General features: G+C 38.8%; 1 protein-coding gene across 1 annotated transcript; it reads right to left on the reverse strand.

Annotated features, from left to right (window-relative positions):
* Nucleotides 1-329: 329 nt before the first annotated feature.
* On the reverse strand, nt 330-16873 carry gmps (guanine monophosphate synthase). Its single transcript, XM_034114555.1, has 16 exons — nt 16582-16873; nt 14620-14792; nt 14389-14503; nt 13827-13924; nt 12822-12925; nt 12418-12611; nt 11231-11396; nt 10735-10886; nt 10392-10565; nt 8812-8917; nt 8513-8628; nt 6777-6902; nt 4837-4952; nt 4589-4719; nt 3925-4097; nt 330-2584 (listed from the first exon to the last, which is right to left on the reverse strand). The coding sequence occupies exons 1-16, from the start codon at nt 16606-16608 to the stop codon at nt 2483-2485; spliced, it is 2073 nt and encodes a 690-aa protein (XP_033970446.1). The 5' UTR covers nt 16609-16873; the 3' UTR covers nt 330-2482.
* Nucleotides 16874-21843: the final 4970 nt, after the last annotated feature.

Here is a 21843-nt window from a genome sequence, read left to right on the forward strand (position 1 = left end):
TACTTTCACTGTAATCAGATCCTTGACTTAAAAAATAACATTAAAGTAAATCAAATAGCATGAGAAAATACCAATAATGTAAAAGAACCTTGGCACAAGTTCTTAACAATATCCACATTTGAATATTGTGCCTAGTTTAACATTACAGAAAATGAATAACAATTATTTACTATTGACTGTTTTCTTTCTCTTTTTCAGTTTAAGTGGCATTATTTTATTTGCCGTTTTGACTGTGAAGCAAAAGGTCCTCCAAAGGGTAACACACTTGAAAATCATCAGGCATAATTATTCAAAATAAAGTTATCTGAAAGTAGACGATCAGAGACAAGTTTGTAGGTGAGAAGTTTCAACATGGAGATCTTTATTAAAGCTCAATTTTTCCATTGTACAAATGTCATCATAGTTGAAACTGCATGCAGTGGCTTGGTTTGAGGCACGTTACTAAGGAGAATGAGCGATCAAACGGAACAAAAAACAAGATACTGAATTGCATAACTTAATCTTATCGATATTGCAATTAAATTCATATGATGTGTCCAATAGTATCAAGCTTTCCATGGAGAAATATGTAAGAGAAAAAAGATATAAAAGGCCGAACAGTGACAACTTAGGAAAAGCATTAATGTTGCAGGAGGGGGGTTTTGCCACTAAAGGTTAACAGAGGATGAGGCACCAAGACGTAATCTGGAGGCATGAGAACCACTGAGTGAAATGCTTCTACAGGGGTACAATACACTTTTAAAACCTCAGTTAAACCTGAGCACTGTATTCACTGAGCTCTAAACGACCAGACTAGAGGTGATGATGTGCTTCAGAACAGAAAAATAAATGCCTTTTTGAGTGAACGTACAATAGAGATGGCAACAAACACACTCTCAACCTGACCTTTGACACTACAGTGTGACACACTTAATAAGGATGTATATTAAACTGAAGAAAAAAAACATGAGCAAAAGAGCAGCCAAATAATTTTGAAATGACAACAGCAATTTACACAATGTGGTTATAAACTCTACTATACTGTACTTTTGTTATTAATTAGTCCTCCTGCCATGTTTTATTCTTCATAAAAAGCATACATATTGCAGCACGAGGAGAAACGGTGTTTTATCCTCCTGTTCTGGACACATTAAGAGTCCAGGTTGGAAAGAAAAAAACAGAAACAATAAGAACAGGCACATAGAAAAGTTCCCCATCACTATAGAGTTGGTGCAGCGTCGATTTATTTATTTATGTTCCGACCCGGGAGTTAGCATCGCAAACGGTTCCCTCGACAAAACGCAACAGGATTTTTCCATTGGAATTTAGTGGAAAATAAGCTCCGTGGAAAACAAACGTTCATGACACTTACGTTTTGTTCAGCAGGATAAACTCCAATTAACACCACGTTGTGATTTTCAATCAATGCAATCGGCAGAAGTAAGAAGACATCTATAGGCTATGCTAACTTAGCTATAAAAGGAACTACAAGCACGGTCACTTGACTTCACCACCGCTAAGCTAAATGCAGCTAATGTTCGTTGTGATGACGTACAGCAGTTTGTTTAGACAATTGTTAGCAACTGCCGTTTTACTGACGTATTTTATGTCGTTGAATAAAATCTATTTCGCTTGTTTTAACCACAGAACTTATTTCAGGCTAAACACTGGAAGTGGTCAAATGCCAACTCGTATCCGCGTTTTAAGACTCATTCCTGCACCACTCTATTGGCCTCCTGCCTCCTTATCACTCTGAAGCTAATGTGGGGTTGACCATGCGTTACAGCAACAAGTCAACAAATGTAGCTCGGCTCGGATCCTCTCAATGTTATACATCACACAGCATATTCTACTTTTGGCAAAACAAAAAGCTTAAAATTAATTGATTGGTCACAATCAAGGCCTGTTCAGATTTTTTTTTTAAAGAAAAAAGCTCAGTATACAGGCTGTAAATGGACAGGGAGGATAGTCTTCGGTGTAATAAAACAAAATGACTAAAACTCTCCTGCTCTTTCATTTCATGACACTTTTTCTTTTGCTTGTTTTTTTGTTATTTTTGAGCTCTTCCCGTAATGCAACCTGAGGTACAACATCTTTCTGAAGTCTCACAGCTTCTCACGTTTAAATGACTGGAACAGGAAGCAGCCTTTTACCTTTTTATAGTCACACAGAGGAAATACATAGATGCACATGGATCAAAAATGACAATATATTATCAATAACCAACATTAATCAGTCCCTATCACCGAAAAATATTAAGACCAGGGGGGAGTGGTGGCGCCTTTGCATGTGCGCCCGTCACAGTACGCTCTGCCTTCCGTGGGAATGTTGAAGAGAGGAGGAAGGAAGGAAGGAAGGAAGGAAGGGAGGGAGGGAGGGGGTGAGGGAAGGGAGGGAGGAAGGAGAGAAAAGGAGAGAAGTTCCCCAGCCCTCTCTGATATTTGTAAATGTGTTTGTGCATTGTGTGTTGAGTGTGTGTGTGTCCTGTCGGTCGTGTCGTGTTTTATTCCCACTCTGTGGTGCCGGGGGGTTTGGAGGTCAGATCGTACATCACTCTGGAGATGCCTGGGATCTTCTTGATCTCGTTCACCATCTTCAGCACAACCTGGGAAATCAGATCGGACAAATACATTTGAAAATGTTGAAGAAATATTTAGATTCAAACATTATTGGTCCCTCCTTCATAAGAGCCACAGATTCAAAAAGACACCGCTTTGCATCTCTATAAGATCATTTTCTAGTGTTTTGTGTCCTTGTGGTCACATTCTGTATCTGTTTTGGATCACTTTGTACAAAGAGATGCAGTATGTTTACAAAAGGATGCAATCTTGCCTCCTGGTGGTCATACTCTGTCTCTTTTTGGTAATTTTGCATCTCTTAAAATGTTGGGTTTAGTGTCCTGAGGGTGTATTTGGTGTGTTTTTTGTCATTCTGTTTCTCCGTTTGATCATTTTGAGTCTTTTTCAGGTCATATTGTATCTATTCATGGAGATTTTGCATCTCAAATAACATTTCTGTTGAGTTTTGCGTCATTAGGCGCTTTCACACCGCAGTACTTTTCCCACTTTAGTTCCGATATAGTTCCAAAATGTTGCGTTCACACCAAAAAAAATTAACTCTCATGAACTAAAATTAGTTAATGAGAACCTTTTTACCCCCTTTTCCGTCCCTGCTAGAGAGCAGGGACTTTCGTGGGAGAAAAAGGTTCCTATTTCTGATTGGCTGGGCGAATTGCAAACCACGCCCCGTAAAACTCCCAAAAAGTTTTGTGAAGCCGCCATTTTATTATCCTCGCATTAGCATTATTAGCATTAGCCCAGCGCACAAACGCAGAGAGACTAACTTATGGCAACACAAAAGAAAACATGGGAGCGGTGGAGATGAGGTGTCGGCGTTCTGGCGATTTACTCTGAAGGCTTCAGTAGAAGCTGCTGGGAGTCCCAGCAGCTTCTACTGAAGCCAGTCCCCAACTCCGGGGACTTCGGGTGGCAGTATACTCCGTGAAGTTGTTTGCGGCCTGCCAGTAAACCCAAAGCAGAAGAAGACGAAGTGACGTCAGCGGCTTCATTTGCCTAATCCCCCAGGGACTTATTCCGGTGTGAACGCGATCTGTACTTAGTTCATGAGAACTAAAGAGTTCTCATGAACTAAGTTCTGATGAACCTTTGTGGGAAAAGTACTGCGGTGTGAAAGCGCCTATTGAGGTTGTTTGTTTGTTTTGATAGACATTTTGCATCTCTTCTTAAATCGCTTTGCTACAATTTATGACTTTCTAACGATAAATATTAACAGTAACTTTAAACAGAGGCTCTGCAGCTCAACAGGTGAGAAGGACCCTGGGTCTGTGCCCATTAGGCCAGATCAGTAATCTGTCCACGATGACAGTTTAAATAATGGCTCCAAATCTAGCCAAACACCCAGTGGAGGGGTTAAACCCTGGCTTACCTCTTCTGGGATGTGGTTTCCGGGCTGGGCGGGGATGCCGGTCATGAAGTCGCTGGTGATGAAGGTGCGGATCACCACAGAGCGCCGGCAGGACGGCTGCTTCTGCTGTGCGTCACGGTCAAAGTGCAGGGGGGTCAAAATGATCGGCATCTGGCTGATCTTACCGGAGTAGCCTGAAAAGAAGACAAACAGAGAGGAGAGTTTTAATGCTGCTCAGAAACCATTAGAACACACTACAGGAAAGGGAGAACCCCAAAATGTCTTACGTTAGACCAATATCTAATGTGGACAAAATAATCCAGAAGACCTTTAAATCCATGTTAATCATATCATCATAAATTGGCATAGTCAGGAAAATACCAACATATCCCAAAAAAAACGTTTTTACAGGAGAACGGATAACTGGTCTGCTTCTTGGGAAACGTTAAATTCCCCATGAGGATGCAAGTATGCAGACTTGTACACCACTCTGGATGTGAACTTAATAATACCATGCTTGGTAAGGAGTGAAAGGTTTTAGAGACATTGTATTTTTAGATATTCCTGTGGTTGCATCAAGTAGCTCAGACATACTTATCAAATATAGGTCCTTCCTAATAATCTGTAATGCTCCAAAAACATAGGGTCAATTTAAAAGTCTAAAGCCACTTGGAGACACACTCACCAGACTCTCGGAGGATAGAGTGAGCTACAAAGTCCGCCTGTCTGATCGTGCTCAGAACGCCTGTGGTCAGGAAGGTGGGGGTGATGTCTGTGGGAGGCTCCTTCACGTGAGACCCAAACACATAAACAACTCTGTGAAAAGAGAGAGACGAGAGGGAACGGGTGAGTGTGACTGCTGTTAACAGAACAGTGTGTAATGGGGATGAGGATGAGGAGGGACGAAGGGTAAAGCAGAGGAGTGTGTATTACCTGTTGATGCTATGGCACATGCGAGGGATGAGTCTGGACAGGAACAGGAGAGACTCCCAGTGAGGAGACTCTTTACTCGTGATACCGCACACGTAACTGTAGGACCGGCAGTCACCCTGGGACAGCACAGTTACTTTGATTATTTCAAGTAAAAACTAAGGGTTGTTATAAAATAACACAAGAGAACATCAATCTTCAACAAATGTTAGATGAACATAAGAAAGAAAGAGAAAGAGAGAGCGCATCCTGATTTTAACTACCCGTGAGCTTCATGATTGATACAAAAAATACTTGCATTGGATTTTAAAGCTTTTAATGGTCCTGGGCCTAGCTTTTTATTAAATCAGTGTTTAATTTATGAACCCAGTAGAATCATCAGGTCCTCTGGTGCTTGCATTTTCATTATAATGTAATCATATATTACTAATTTAACTAAAAAAGGTCAAACATAGACCAACAGTGAGGTGTATTTTAATTAAAATGACTTATTTTATCATTTTTTTCAAACTTTTTTTTTTTTTTTTTACATTTTTCAATGTCTGCTTAATAAAAAGTGATGTGATGTTAGAGGAAATCTGTCTGTTTTCACTCCCATAAAATCCCTCAGGCAGTGAAGGCTGCCTGTGTTTGTCCTCCGCCTCCCGTCTGCCCCACAACTTCAGATTCAGGGTAAATGTAAAACAGGAAGTGGGAGCGCACACCCCCACAGAAACACACACAGTCACTGGCTGGCTGAAAATAGTCATGATGATGATTTTCTTCACTAAAAAGGTCAGTTAAAAACCACAGGAAAGTGTTGTTTCTGTTGCTATTTTTAGATACAAAGCACTTCTTTATATGTGTCAGACACGAGTCTGTGTTAACACGAGTCAAGATCAGAGGAGGAAACTAAAACGTGCCACAATAGTTTGAGCATATTCAGGCTTTGGGAGTAACAGATTATATGTAATGGGTAATAAGGATACAGAAAAGGTAACTGTATTCAGTCAGTAGGGGCTTGGACTAGGAGCTGTAAGGTCGCCTGGTTCAAGTCCCCGACCAGACCTAAATAAGGAGTGCTACTTGGAGAGGTCCCAGTTCACCTCCTGCCCTGCCGTGGTGCCCTTGAGCAAGGCACCGGACACCCCCCCACTCCCATTGCTCCCCGGGCGCTGTACAATAGCTGCCCACTTCTCCTAGTACTAGACTCCTGGTACTAGGATGGGTTAAAAGCAGAGAACATATTTCACTGTGTGCTCTGCATGTGTGACTCATCCCTCCCCAATTATATTTTACAACTACATAAAAAAAAAAAGACGTTACTGTTACATTTCAGTATTTGCTTAGTGCTAGTAAAAAACAAACAAAATAGCATTTAGTGTTTGTTGTAAAAGGATCAGAATTTGTATTTCTTCTCTGTAAGCTGTACCGTTCTAGTGTGAATCTAAACATATAAATATTAACTGTAACAGATTACATTTTTTAAAGTAACCCTCCCAACCCTGAACATATGCCTCCATGTTTAGTTACAGAGAGAAAGAAACTGAGGTTGTGCGTGTGTGGGTGTGTCTCGTGGTTAACCACTAAGTTATAGTTGGAACAAAACGAGACAAAGAGGGACATACTGTTTCCCCCAGCAGCACTGCTAAATACTTTTAAATACTCAACAGCTCCTAAAGAAAATAACTTTGAAATCTTTCACTTCAGTCACGGCAGCAAGTCCTCTTTAAAATTGGACTAAAGGGTTAAAACATTCGGGGCACACATTATTGGAGGCATTATTCACATGTTGTGAGATAGAGGATTGACTGTTATGGCTACTTTTACTTATATCCGAGTACTTCTTACACCCCTGTAAAAATGTATTATAAAAAGCGTGTTTTAAAAGTATTTCCTGGGCAGTGAAGAGAAAACAGAAAAATAAAAGTTTGACTGAGGGGTTAATTGTGCGACTGGTTTACCTGGACGCCGACAGTTTTGATGGGCAGCAGGAAGGCATTGAGTGAATGAAGGCTGGTGATCTGCAAGAGCTTCTCCTCCTCCTCGTCTGATATGCACGACTTGACTCTCTGCAGCAAGGTGTGAGGCTGCAGGAGGGAGAGGGAGAGAGAGGTTTAGAGCAGCCTGTTGAACCAGTGTAACTTCTGTTTAGGAGTTGTTGTTTTGTTTAGGAGTCAGGCAAAAGAAAATATTTGAACTTTTCAGAAAAGTAGGGTTAGGTCAGAAACGATCATTACAAATATTTAAAAGCCTGTTTGTTGTAGCAATCAGCCAAGTGTATATTAACTGGAGCTGCTGGTGAGTGTAGTACTTTTATCATCCTCCTTATTTGCTATATGGCTGTCAGATGGTGTCATGAAGCTCATTCAGAAAAAGCGTGAGCAAGAATTTTCCGATTTGTTGTAAAAAAGTGAAAAAACAATGTCCACAAATATATAGTAGCACAAACAGATGATAGAAATCAAAGGGGGCTAAGCCACACAACAGCAGTGATATATTATTTATATTTTGCTGGGAGGATGCAATCTCTAGCGTGTTTCTACCAGGGAAGGACACAGGCCCCAAGTCATCAGTATCATTTGGTTTGGTTCAATGTGGCCAACCACCCAGCAGAGGTTGCACATTAATTACTTTATAAATAACGAGCAAGGACACAAATGTCTCCTCAGTTGGAATATGGGCAGAGCTTCCTATGTACTGTTAAGTTGGTTAAAGGTCACCTATCATGCTATTTTTAGGCAATAGCATAGGTCTCAGATATATACAAATATATAAAAAACATGTCTATGAAGTGTTTTGCTCAAAATACCAAACAGATCACCCATTCTAGCCATGCCTCATATCCCTCTATTTCACTTCCTGTTTCAAAAGTGCTGATTTGGGGAATAAAGCCTTAAAAACAAAATCGATAAAAAATTAAAACGGAGGGGGCTGAGCTCATGCGGGACCCGGCAGCTACTGTCTAAACTAAATACTGCCGTGATGAAACGCCATATCATGGATTATCAAGGATTGTTTCTGAAACAGTATGGAGCTCAAAGGCTTTCTCTCTTGCCGGTTATACCACAAGGTGAGTTCCTTTTTATTTCCTGCTTCTTCACACACATGCTCTCCAGTACAGGTTAGCTCTGAGTGTTAGCGATGCTAATGTAAACATGCACCGACCATATTACGTCCAAAACAGTCGGGCATTGTTTCTGATAGCAACTTTTCTGATAGGGCCGTGGGTGTAAAGCCAGCCTACATTTCCGATATTACGTCATATCGGACGCAAATCTGGATCAGCTCCGTTGTAGCCCCGTTTTTAGAGATTTGGGTATGGAGGAAAAGAGAGAGGGTTTTATTTTCTGACGCTGCGTGAGTTCCCCGACACACCGGGGACACATATTTATGTATAAAAGACATCAAAAAGTGCATTTTGCATGATAGGTCCCCTTTAAGTTAGAATTTGAAGATTAAAGCATGGAAACATGTCACAGTAGAGGCATAAAATACAAATATGAACCTGAAAATAAGCAGATTATGTCCTCTTAAAAAGTCTGTGTGTTGGTTTGTCATTTAACATAGCAGAAAAGAAACACAGAAATAATGTCTTGTTTAAATTTACAGTGACAAGATGTTTTATCATATTTCCCTAAGCACAGAATTTCAGATGACTGCTCATTAGATTTCCTTCATGCATCGGTACTGCTCTCACCTTTTTGATGCTGGCAGAGAAGTCTGTGATGATTTTGAGGATGTTGTTTGTTTCAGCAAAGTCCTTACAGATGAAGGGCTCCTCGGCACAAATCACTCGGATGGACAAACCAGGACCTATGGAGGCGAAGCAGACAGGAAGTTCACTTTTTAGCAAATACAGTCAGTTTTGAGTCTGTCTGATTGAATAAGGGGAAGGAAGATGCATATAAAAAAGGAGACAGTGATAGAAATATCATCACTAACACTTTGTTTACAATGTGAATCATCACTTTTGTTTTGCGAGCGTTTGTTACTTGCCAGGGAAAGGGTGTCGGCAGACGATCTCCTCCGGCAGACCCAGCTCTCGGCCCAGCGCTCTGACCTCGTCTTTGTGGAAGTCTTTCAGCGGTTCGATCACTTTTCCCTGGAGGATCACAAAGGAGAGGAATCAGCATTTAAACAGTGTGGGAGTTTGCTTAGGTGTTGCATAGTGATTCGTTTATAAGAAAAGAGCTGAGAAAACACAAAATATATGAACTGTAAACAGCTGAAAATAAAAGAGGGTGAATGTCATTTGCAGAAGCTTCACTATTGAAAAACAAAAGCCTCTATAAAAAGGGATAAAGGATGATATATATTTTCAATGAAGGAGTATATGATGTTTGCTGTGCTCCCAAAAATGTTACTTAAACATGTGGTGATTGCCTGATGGCTCTGCTTTCATAATCTCTTCTCTAAACTGTAACTGTTATTTTTGAACAATTGTTATCTTATTTATATCCTTGAATGATCATTTATATCACATATTCCTTCAAAGCATTATAAGAGAGCACAGTTTGATAATCTGTATCACTGCTGTATCATACTGTGCTACAAAAACTTGTTCTTATCAGAGACGACTCAAATTGTCAGTTCAAATTATCAGTTCAAATTGTCAGTTCAAAATGTCAGTTCAAATTGTCAGTTCAAATTGTCAGTTCAAAATGTCAGTTCAAATTGTCAGTTCAAAATGTCAGTTCAAATAGTCAGTTCAAAATGTCAGTTCAAATTGTCAGTTCAAATTGTCAGTTCAAATTGTCAGTTCAAAATGTCAGTTCAAATTGTCAGTTCAAATTGTCAGTTCAAAATGTCAGTTCAAATTGTCAGTTCAAAATGTCAGTTCAAATTGTCAGTTCAAATTGTCAGTTCAAATTGTCAGTTCAAAATGTCAGTTCAAAATGTCAGTTCAAATTGTCAGTTCAAATTGTCAGTTCAAATTGTCAGTTCAAATTGTCAGTTCAAATTGTCAGTTCAAATTGTCAGTTCAAATTGTCAGTTCAAAATGTCAGTTCAAATTGTCAGTTCAAATTGTCAGTTCAAATTGTCAGTTCAAATTGTCAGTTCAAATTGTCAGTTCAAATTGTCAGTTCAAATTGTCAGTTCAAATTGTCAGTTCAAATTGTCAGTTCAAAATGTCAGTTCAAATTGTCAGTTCAAAATGTCAGTTCAAATTGTCAGTTCAAATTGTCAGTTCAAATTGTCAGTTCAAATTGTCAGTTCAAATTGTCAGTTCAAATTGTCAGTTCAAAATGTCAGTTCAAATTGTCAGTTCAAAATGTAATCTTTTAAAATTCAAAGGACGTCAGTGTTAGCAAAACAGGATATTGTTTTGATGATAAGATGTATTGTGTCGTTTGTTGTGCAATATGTTTTCCACTGCAAGAAATTAAGTAGTAGATTAAAGTTATGAGCATATTAGTAGATAATATACAACATACACATCATATTGATATTTATTTTCTCTTGTATTTATTTGAATTTGATATTGAGGTCATCCAAAAGTAACAAAAAGTAATCAGGTGACATTACTTTTTAATACTCTGAGCCTTTGTGTGTGTGTGTGTGAATGTGTGCAGTACCTCATCTCGGAGTTTGCGGATGAGCTCGGTGTCGTTGTGGTGCGTTTTGATGACCTCCGCCTTCCCGCTGGCGAGATGAGAAGCGCTCTCGATGAGATCCGGCCGCAGGGTACCCTGGGCCAGGAAGACCTCCTCTGGCTTCAGATTCATCTCTCCGATCACTTCATTGGCAACCTGGGGCACCACGAGGCAAAGAGTCAGACACAACAAGGACCTGGTAAACTAAAAACATTTAAGCAGCTATATTGGCAAGAGACGGCTAGCCGGCAGGTTCATAAATCATAAAATAGGATAATAGCATCTTTAATACTTTTGTAGAGGGTCGATTGAAACGAGTACTCACTTTGACAAATGTATCTCCGATAATCTTTCTTTTCTCTTCTGGGTTGGTAGTCATATTCAGAGTCTTGCTGATACGTTTTCGTGGCGTCCGGTCCTCCTCAGAGATGGGGAGGGTTGTCGTTCCGTTGTAGAAGGTGTGAGCAGCGTTTACCACTAAATAAAGAAATATTTTAGAGAAAAGACACATTTGGGTTATGAGCAACAATAATAAATATTATACAACACTTCAGTATACTGTGATATTCAAAGTTGCCACGGTCGTAGTCATATAATCCATAAAATGTGAAGGAATGTGTCACATATGTCACACTTTGAAAGGTATGGCTTATTGTAAGTCGATTTGGATAAAAGCATCAGCTAAATGTAATGTTATGTAATACTGAATATCAACTGCTATCACATGGAAGTACACACAGAGAGATGTACTCCGCTGACTTGAAGGTCTTATTGTAGCATCCCGGCGTCATTTAGAACTTTGTCCCCATGTGAATCTGTACCTTTGAGTTTGATGCCCAGCTTGGTGAGGGCCTCCTCCACGCTCTGACTCTCCCTCTTCCTCATGAAGCCATTGTCGATGTGAACTGCGATCACCTGCTCCTGGTCCAGAGCTTTGTTCAGGAGAGCTGTGCAAACTGTCGAGTCGACCCCACCGCTCACCAGCACCTGAATAAATCATCAGAAACAGTCAGGAACTATTCAGCAAGCTACATTTGTGATCTGTCTGGATAATCATTGAAAGTATAAAATGCTCCGTTCCACAACATAGCATAATAACTACAAAGAGAAGCATGTATCCCTCAGACTGTAGTTCAACAAGAAACAGATTTCTTTTTTGTATAAGTCTTGCTTTGAGGGTTTTTCTTACACTCATTTATCCTCATCACATCCCCCTGAGATGCAGCCTAGTTTGAAGCCACTTCAGGGAGTCCACTTCCTCTTTCCAGATAAAAAAGGGTTTAATTTGAGAGTTTAATTGGTTCTACTTTACTTCCCACCACTGCTGCTGCTGCCGCTGTCACCACTTCACATGCAGCAACCCAGCTTTAGACTTTTATGTTAATATTCTATAGGATTAGAAAATGTGTTCTTCTGTTTCCTGCTGAAAAATTGTTTGGATAACAAACACACAAATCAGGAAACATTACTGGACGCTGCACTCGGTCAGAAACCAGAGGAGACTGTGAGGTCCACCATAGACGGACCACTTTGACAAAATGTCCTCTCCATTAAAAAGGCAGCTCATTGTGGAATAGCCTCCCAACTCAGATACGGGATTGTCCCACTCTCAATAGCTTCAGAGAATGGTTGAGAAACAAACAGATGTGTAATCACCGCTAAATGCACTTTAACACAGGGATATCTCCTCTTGCACTTTATGTAGCTATTGTATCTTCTCTTGCACTTTACATGTCGTTGCTGCTAGATTGTATTACCATGTCATAAATACTTGTGTATGCTGCTCTTGCTCTTTTGCACTTTTTGCATATCATGTATTTTGTTTTTGCAATGTTTGTAAAATGTAATTTTCTTAAATGTTTTATGTGAGGGACTGCGGATGGAAATTAGCTCAAAGCTAAATCTGGCACTGTTACGCTTGACAAATTGTAATGTTTTAAGTGTTCATTACTGTGCATTGTCCCTGCCAAATAAACAATTAAATAAAAAATAACTAATTTTTACTCACCAGCACTTTAGATTTGCCCACTTTCTCTTTGATGTCGTTGATGCAAACTTCTTGGCGGTTTTGTACGGTAAAGTTACTCGTGCATCCTGCGATCTCAAACAGGAAGTTACGGAGCATTTCGATGCCTCTCTCCGTCAAGTCGACCTCAGGGTGAAACTGTGTCCCGTACAGCTTCTTCTGTTCGTTAGCAATCCCTGGTGGGGAACACAGATGTGCCAAGGAACTGTTAACCTGGGTAAGTATCATCTTTAAATGCTACTTTTAAAGAAATACAAAACAAAACTAGTAAAACATCAAAACACAATAGGGCTTCTTTATGTAACGCATTGAACCCACGACTTGTAATGGAGTTATTAGCACTTTTAATTAAGTAAAATAATAATACCACTGCATGTGCTACTCACCAGCAATGATATTCCCGGATTGGGCCACCACCTTAAAGCCTTCAGCCACTTTATCCACACTGTCTCCGTGAGTCAGAAGGACCAGTTCCTCCTTCTGAAGGCCCCTGATAAAATAAACACACATTGATGTCAGAGGTACAATAACAACACATATACAGGGTTGGCAGATGTACTTTAATAATGTAATCTGTTACAATTACTAGTAACCTGCAAAGAAAATATTCTAAGCAACCTAATCCGAGTATCACAATGTATAAATAATGTAACCTGATTACTTTCCGATACTTTTGAATCACCTCAATATCAAATGCAATGCAAATAAATACAAGAGAAAATAAATAAAAGCAGGTGTCCACCTATTGCATTTAAAAAAAAAAAAAGATATTCAAAATAATAATCTTGAAGTCAAATGTAATACCTTTTTTTTAAGACCCTTTCCATACATTTTAAGACCTCATCGCCAGTTTGAGTTTTAACCGGTTACATTGGCGACACACTTTACCTCACATTTACTATATACAGTATTGATTGTCCTTCCTCCTTATCTTCCAACCATTTGGACGCAAACTTGCATTTCCCCATAACGATGTTGTTTAACAGCCGGCGTAAACGGGCCTTCGCGCGCTATCAAGCAGTGAGCGTGCGATGTCCTGTTCAGATGACGTCAAATCCAACGGGATGCCATAAATAAACTACACAGAATCACACTACACACCTACGCAATGATTACATTCAGGCAGACTGTAGAATACAACCTCTTTGGACAATTGATATACTTATTGAAAACAAGCTACAAAATGTAATACCTTGGAAAATGCCGTTTAATACTTTTTAATAGCCTTCATTTTCGCTAAATTGATTTATCAACTTTTAATACTTTTTAAGACCCCGCGGACACCCTGAAAGATGGGTTAGGACTTGCAGATCCAAGAATCCACATCAAAATACAGTTTGTTTTGTTTGATATTTATAATATAATAACACATAAAAGAAGACACCATTTACCTGAAGAGAGAACAAGTGTTGTCCAGTCCAATACTGAAGACTCCATCTTCCCTAACACTCTTTTTGTGCACGGTGCCGCCAAAGACTTTATTCATCATCTGTAACAAACACACACCCACAACTGAGTTAACACATGGACATAAAATAACATGTTAGTGTGACTGCAAACATGTTAGAAATGCCGGGTGTATAGAGAAATGAGATGGAGAATGGATGGCTGCTGGTTTTCATTTACAGGCCAGCTAGGAAAGCTTAGTGAGTGATGTTCTCAGTTAAAGTGCCCTTGAAGAAGGCTGTAAAGTCACAGCTGTACCCAGGAGATATAACAGCAGCCTGGAGTAGAGTGATTGTAAAGTGTAGCTACTCATTGTGAAATGTATGCAATGAAAATGCTTCCTCGAACAAAGGAATTGTGGTATAAAGATAGTCTACATAATGACTTTAAAAGCCTCGCATCACATGATTTAAATGTGGGTTAAATATCACAATATTTCCCCAACATTAAGTGGAGTAGAAGTATAAAGTAGAATCAAATTAAAAGACTCAAAATGTACATAAATACCTGCATCCCATAGCAAATCCCAAGCACGGGCTTCCCGATAGTGAATATGGCCGGGTCAAACCAGGGGGCGTCTTCTGCATACACAGAGGCTGGACCTCCTGAGATGATGATGGCTCTAGGAAGGAGAAGAAAGAGAACAATCATGCAAAGGTAACCATCTTTATTTTGTTTTTACGGGTAACTAGTAGTCGTACATATATTTTTTAAAGTAACCCTCCCAACCCTGCTCACCTGTAGCCCTGTTCTCTGATGGCGAAGGCCGGGGTCTCCAGAGGGAGGATCTCAGAGCGTACAAACATCTCTCGCACCCGTCTGTCGATCACCTTGCCGTACTGGGCCCCGGCATCCAGGATGGCCACCGCCCCCTCACATGATCCATTCTGCTCTTTGCTGCTGATATCCAGCTGTGGTCAAGCACATTCAGAAAAAACACACATTGTGTTGTTTTAAGTGCTGAGTGGGCAGAAAAGTGTACACCCATAGTCTCTTTTGCACACTAGTGCATACTTTTTATCGAGTAACACAAAGAAAATGTTGTTTTTAATGTTTTCTTTAGAGGTGATTTAAGGCAACCTCTGGCCTACTCTCTGGCTCCACTTTTGACCTCAAGCGTGGAAAATGTGACCTAATAAAGGCCTAACACAATTAAGGACATGTGAGCTTCAATGCAGACACTGAGTCACTCTTCAAACGTGATGTAACCATTCAGCTCATCAGTTGAATCACATGAATCCAACAAGTTAGTCAAAGGCTCTAATGAGCAGGGCACACTTTTTTAGCTGTGACACAAAGATGTAGGTTTGGATGTTTATTAAATAAAAAGTGCGCTGATCAGTTTGTGTGCAAGAAGAGAAACATTTTCTATAGTATTAATTGCACGGAAAGATCATCCGTATTGCAGCAAACTTAAAAAACAGATGATTTTAATTTAAAAGATGATTTTGTATGATTCGTTTACCCCGTTAGTGTCTTTGAGAAATAAGCATTCTAAAATGGTTAATGATTATTATTATAATAATTTGAGTCCCTGGAGTTCCTAAAAAACGAATTACATTTAAATTTGAATGAACAAGTTGCAAAAACATGCAACAGAGACATACAATACTGGAAATGAGTGTGAAAAAGTACTTCGATCCTTTACTTAAGTGGAAGTAGAAATACACTGGTCTTAAAATACTCCATTACAAGTAAACGTTTTGAATGTGTTAGTTAAGTATACAATATTTAGCAGCAAAATCAATATTCAAAGTACTTGTAATACAGAATGGTTGTTTTTACAATATTAAATGTAGAATATTATGATATCCAGTTTGTATGACTCACAAATACTTTTAAGAGCATATTATAATTGTATATTTTTGTAATAATGTGTGTAGGCTATGTACTGTACTTTCTACATTTTTTTATAATCAATGTGTTAGTCAAGTAGAAGTACCATCAGCTAAATTAACTCAAAGTATCAAAAGTAAAAGTACTGACGATGCAGAAAGATTGTTTTTACAGTGTTACATTATTGTAAAATAATATAATATCCAGTTTAGAAAGTAACCGAGTAAATGTGAGGCTCTGGTTGTCACACCGATAACGTTACTAGCTTAGTGACGACGTTAGCAATCCTGTCAGTTAACGTTCAGTTAGCTTAAAGTGAGTGACAGCATCCGCTTCAAATAAATAACCACAATCTCAATGTCACTTTCCACAAATAAACGCAAACGCAGTAATAATACTTGACGTTGGACAAAGAGTACCATCACAACAAATGCGCACTGCCCAGCTAAAGCTACATCTACCAACTGCCTGTGTAGCATGCTAGCTCGCTGGTATTATAAACAGTAGTTGTTAGCAGCATTAGCATGTTAGCAGCACGTCCGAGGCTAAGTTAGCGGGGCTATGCTAAAACCCACGCGGTGCTTGGAGGCTCTTACGGGGGGCTACAACATGAGAAGAAGTCAGTGATTACATTAATGTAAAACATATGTGTTTTTAACATAATTAAGACAACCTGACTGAAGCTATGAGCAACATGTTAATGTAACATTGCAACAGGCATACAGCAGTGGACCTGGTGGTAATGCTCTCTAACTTTCCCCCCGAGGTACAAACACACACACAGGCCGGAATTAACACCAGCAACCCGGGGTCCTAACACCAAGTTACCCGGGCTGATGGGTTCTATGTCCCTGCTCCACTGACCTTGCTGTCTCCGTTGCACACAGCCATAAAGACGTGTTGTGGAAGGAGCTCTCCCTTTGCTGTGTCCCGGAGAGAGAGAGAGGGAGCTTCTGGTTAGCTCCTGGCTCAGCAAACCGACTACTGTTTCCAAAGCAGACTTGGGTTGTTGTTGGGGTTGGAGATGGACTGTCACAGGCTCTCCTCCTCTCCGGCTAGAAATAACTTTCTCAGTGGGAACAGACTAAATAAATGTGTCTGTGTGTGTTATGGGTGGAGCGCAAAGTTAAACCACAAAATGAAAGTGAGGGAGAGTGTGGCCCCAAGAGGGCTGGGCTTAGACACAGACTAGGGTGAATTTGATTTATCATGTTAAAAAATATGGGTAGTGGGTGCCGGTTATGTTTTATGACCAGAGGTGGAAAGTAACTAAGTACATTTACTCAAGTACCGTATTATTTTGACATACTTTACTTGAGTGTTTCAATGTTATGCTACTTTATACTTCTACTTCACTGCATCTCAGAGGTCAACATTGTACTTTTTACTCCCCTACATTTATTTAACACTCATATAGTTACTTTTTATATAAAAACATACAATATGCTTACATTATTTGAGTGATACAAACAGGATAATATATTGTTATTTTTTAAATACTTTGAAAGAGCCATTCTGCATACTTTAAGTGTTGGTACTTGAAGTACATTTAGCTGCCAATACTTCTGTACTTTATGTTATTCTGAAGTGGGCCATTGTGCACAATGAGTACTTTTACTTTTTGTACTTAAAGTACACGTTGATGCTAATAATTTTGTACTTTTACTCAAGAAATATTTTTTATTCAGGACGTTTACTTGTAATGGCGTATTTTAAGACCCTATGAATTTGATATTTGCATAAGGGAGACACCCTTTTTTATTTACAACATTACAAACAGGCCTAATAAACAAGTGGTATTAAAGGGATAGTTATCTCTTATAGTTCAAATATTTGTATTATCTCAGTTTATGTGTTTGTGTTCATATCACCCACCCATAGTAACTGCACAATGTTGATATACAATCTGCACACACTCAGAGCCTCTTACTTATGTCAGGCAGGGACAACAAGTATGTGAGAGGATCACCCTGTACTTCAACACATCTTCTACACAGCATTACTTCCAGGAATTTTTTCTCTTTTTCCTTTTTCAGACGCAATTAATTACCACATACCTTACCTTCAGGCTCATTGTTTATGTGGCTTTGGTGTGCGCATCTAACCTAGGCTGATAGTAATGTAGATGCACTATCCCTTTTTTCTTTACATAAAGATTACTTGCTCAGAAGGGACACAGATGTCAAAGTCCACTCTGTGCACAGCAAGTTTGTTGTTTTTAGTTGTCTTTAACAGTACCAGTATAAAAAAATAGAAAAGAACCCTGTCTTAAAGAGGCCCTATTCTGCTCTTTGGGGGTTTCCCTCTCATGTAGTGTGTTATTGTTTTTTGTCCATGTTAATGGTCTGCAAAGGACAAGGTTAAAATCCCTGTGTTCCCCCCAGCCTGAAACGCCTCCATTGGACTCTTTTGTCTGCTTTCGGAACATAATGTCATCATTATGTAAGACTTGCGCTTTTATTGGCTAGAGTTCCAACACATTTATGTTACAGGCTAAGGGGCGGGACATGTCTAAGCAGTTGACCAATCACAACCGAGGCGGACTGGGCTCTGGTTTCAGACGGAGGGTGAAAAGAGGTCCTGCAGCACGATCAGTATGAGAAAAATAAAAACCTTTTTGAACATTAAGAAGAAGAATATAGAAGATGGACCTTTATTAATGGAGACATTTCATAGTAGAGGAACACAAATACTAATATGAACCTGAACATTTGCAGAATATGTCCTCTGTATTTTTAAAAAGGGTAAGGCAGTTTTTTTCCACCTTAATGGCAAACATAATCTGGGGAAATCTGTAATTAAGTTGAATAGACCTTTTCAAAGCAGGCATTTAGACTAGTCACACGCAGGTCTGACTAATTACATTATAATGGTGGCATATGTTTTGCATGATTTCTGGAACAAAGCCATCATTGATGTTGTTAGTTCTACTTGTGTGCATCATCTGCTATGACAAATTAAAAGGTCTGCTGTGAATAAAGTCTACGGATCGCATATGTTTGGGAACAAGTTAAAGTCTCTCGCAGCATTTTAAGAATTTATTCCAACATTTTAAAAAGGAAAAGCACTATATAAATATTATTTGTATTATTAACTGTTATAATTGTTTTAAATAGTACTACTTACAGTAAGCAAGGTTTGACACATCTTTACTTGTATATTGTAATAAAGCATTTTCCCAGTGTGGAAGTAATGCTCTCTTCCCCCACGGCCAGAGGTTGACAACCGCTGGGGTGAGATACTTATTCATGATATTAACGCCATCTTGTGGAAAATGTAATAAAAAACACATGAAAACACAATTGTTACCATTGCCAGGAAAAAATACTAATTTTGGACAAGCTGGTTACACCAGTCAAACTATAATCAATATTATGAATTAGTGAACACATTTGTTATATTACATATTAAACCTTTACCATTAGCATGGCTAGAATAATCCATAAAGGAGAATTGATCTGCGGGCCTCTGTTGACCCTCTTTTTTCCCCATGTATATTTTGACACGGATCTTCTCTACAACACAGATACACAAGCAAACTGATAATACAGATACATATAATACGTGCTGATATTGGGCTTATCCTCCTGAGACCCACCCATTCATTTTTGTCCTCTGTGGAGGACATTTGGTTTTGGTCCATAACTATGAGGCTATACATGCCACAGCATTAAGTCCAATTGTACTCCACAGAGGACATCCTGGGCTTTTCAGACATGTGACATATGTGGGGGTGTGGCTTTGAAAAAGATAATTTCATTGTATTTCAAAATGGCGTCCATCAACACAAGCACTATTTATAGAAAGAGAAATGGTAAGTTTGTAATTTTGTAATTACCAATGTTGTGAGGTCAATATTTTTATTAATTATAGTAAGGGAACATCTTATGAGTTAGTGTAGTGAGTCTCAGAGCAGTGTAATAATTATTTGACCTAAAACTAAATGTTTTTATGAATGTCCTCTGAGGAGGACATGGGGATTTGCTAACTTTTTATTTCCCCCATTTTACACAACACACATGGAGTCCACTATGGGCCAAACTAACACGTAGGTTTCTGTAGGGTTCATGGCAGACGGATGCAGTGGGAAAACATACATCAAGTGTCAGATGTATCTCTGCATTTAAAAAAAGGATGGAGTACTACAAATGAGGGCTCAATATTTGTTGCATTGAGTTGTTGTGCTCTAATGTTGTCTAAATGTACTTGTATGTTAATGCTGTGTACTATGCTTCGCATAACTAACACTTGATGTCCTCTACAGAGGACACACAATAAAATAAAAATAAAAATATATATTTTTAGTTTTTGTTAGTCATTATGTTAATAACACCCTAAAGACTTGTGTGATCAAAAAAAAAAGGAAATTTTAAACCTTTTTCTTTCTGGGTCTCAGGAGGATTTATACTGCTGCATATTCATAATATGTTTTGCAAGTAATCAGATTTCAACAAACCAACTTAGACATAATAAATATGGGGACCTTACTGTAACAAATGCATATTTTGCCCAGTTGGTGAAAACAAGTTAAACAAACTAAACAAACATGGATGGGATGGATGGTTGATGGAATGATAAGAGCATAACTTCTCTTTTAATTAGTGACTATAAGTGCAATAAAATACTATTTTCTGACATAGAGAGAAAAGTAGGTGTAAAATATTGCAATTTCAGGAACATTTTAGGCAGATTGTCACTCTCTCACATGATTGCTTCACAGAGCTCCTGTGATCACATGCTGTTCCACATAATTATTCATGTGTGCTGTCACATGCCATCTGTATAGATAAGCAGCTTCACATGCGCTCACACAAGGCAGAGCGTGCCGTTATTCATTACATCAAACCCAAATTTGGTTTAACGGTGCATCATGAGCATACAAAGGGGTTTAAATGTGGAGTCTGTTCAGGAACTCTAGGATGGCAAGAAACATTTTTGATCCTCTCTTCATTTGATTTCCACTTTATTTTCTACTTCACAACATCTGAGATGGGAGTGTGTATGTTCATAGACTCATCATTTCATTTGGAATGACAACTATGAAATAAACATGTAGTGATTACAAGGCATTACCAAGAGATGAAAAATGTCAATTCATTCCTGGGCTATATAGAGTCAAATATATAAACAACACATTTACTTTTTTTAGTATATATTTAAACGTGTTATTCCTGATAGGGAAATCAATAGATAAAGGTTCTTGTCATGTCCATGAGATTGACATATTTAGCCGTCAAACCATGTGTTCATTTAGACAACATTTTGTATTTATTCAATTGTAAAAAAGCTTCCAAGGCTAGTCACAGTACTATAGATTTTATAATGAACTTTTTTCTATATTAATACAGATATCTTTATTTAATGTATATCTCCTGGGACCCAGCCCATTGAAAATGTCCACTGTAGTGGACATTTTGTTAACATAAATCTCCTTTTACTCTTTTGAGCTACTCTATCAATCTCTGATGTACTGAACAGAGGACATCCTGGTCTTTCCAGTGATATGTCATTGGTTAAAATTGCATGCTGGGAAGTTCCTCTTTCTTTTCATCCAAAATGGCTGGCATACCAAAAATAAAATGTTATAGAAGCAGGAGAAGTCAAATATTGTTGAATAATTGTAATTTTTACCATGAAAATCATATATGTTCTTGTTTTATTAACATGTGAGGAACTATATAATTAGTTCTGAAAGCAATTAAATAATTCAAGTTTTGAAATAACAGCTCTTTTATAAATGTCCATTCTAGTGGACGTCAGGACCATCTTCATGGACTTAATGACTCAATATTGTTGCAGGAGACGGAACTGAAGCAGACATTTTCTGTAACAGATAGTTAAGGGAGATTCAGATTTTGTGCTCTCAGAAGATGAGAGAGATGAGAATTTCACACCTGGGATAGAAGAGGGTCAAGAAGAAGGGAGGAAAAGATGCAGGAAGCTCCATGAGCGCACAGATACAGAGACAGATAGGGACGAGCTGGAAAGACATGTCCCTCTGTGGGCCAAGAGTAGCACGTATGTCTTATTGTTGTTTTTATTTTAAGTGGAGCCATGAAAAATGAGAATTGCCTCAGGAATGCCAAGTTTGTTTCCATGGAGACCACATCCATAAAACTAGTCAAG

The sequence above is a fragment of the Trematomus bernacchii genome, unplaced genomic scaffold, assembly GCF_902827165.1.
Source record: "Trematomus bernacchii unplaced genomic scaffold, fTreBer1.1, whole genome shotgun sequence".
In the NCBI taxonomy this organism is placed as follows: Eukaryota; Metazoa; Chordata; class Actinopteri; order Perciformes; family Nototheniidae; genus Trematomus; species Trematomus bernacchii.

Bases quoted from the DNA above. Each gene is read 5' to 3' on its own strand.
- gmps (XM_034114555.1), bottom strand. From the start codon at position 16,608: ATGGCTGTGTGCAACGGAGACAGCAAG. The intron at 10,887-11,230 runs GTACAGATTCAC...TTCTTTATTTAG, and splicing joins GCTGGGCATCAAACTCAAAG to TGGTAAACGCTGCTCACACC. The intron at 6,903-8,512 runs GTGAGAGCAGTA...TCCCTCCTGCAG, and splicing joins TCTCTGCCAGCATCAAAAAG to CCTCACACCTTGCTGCAGAG.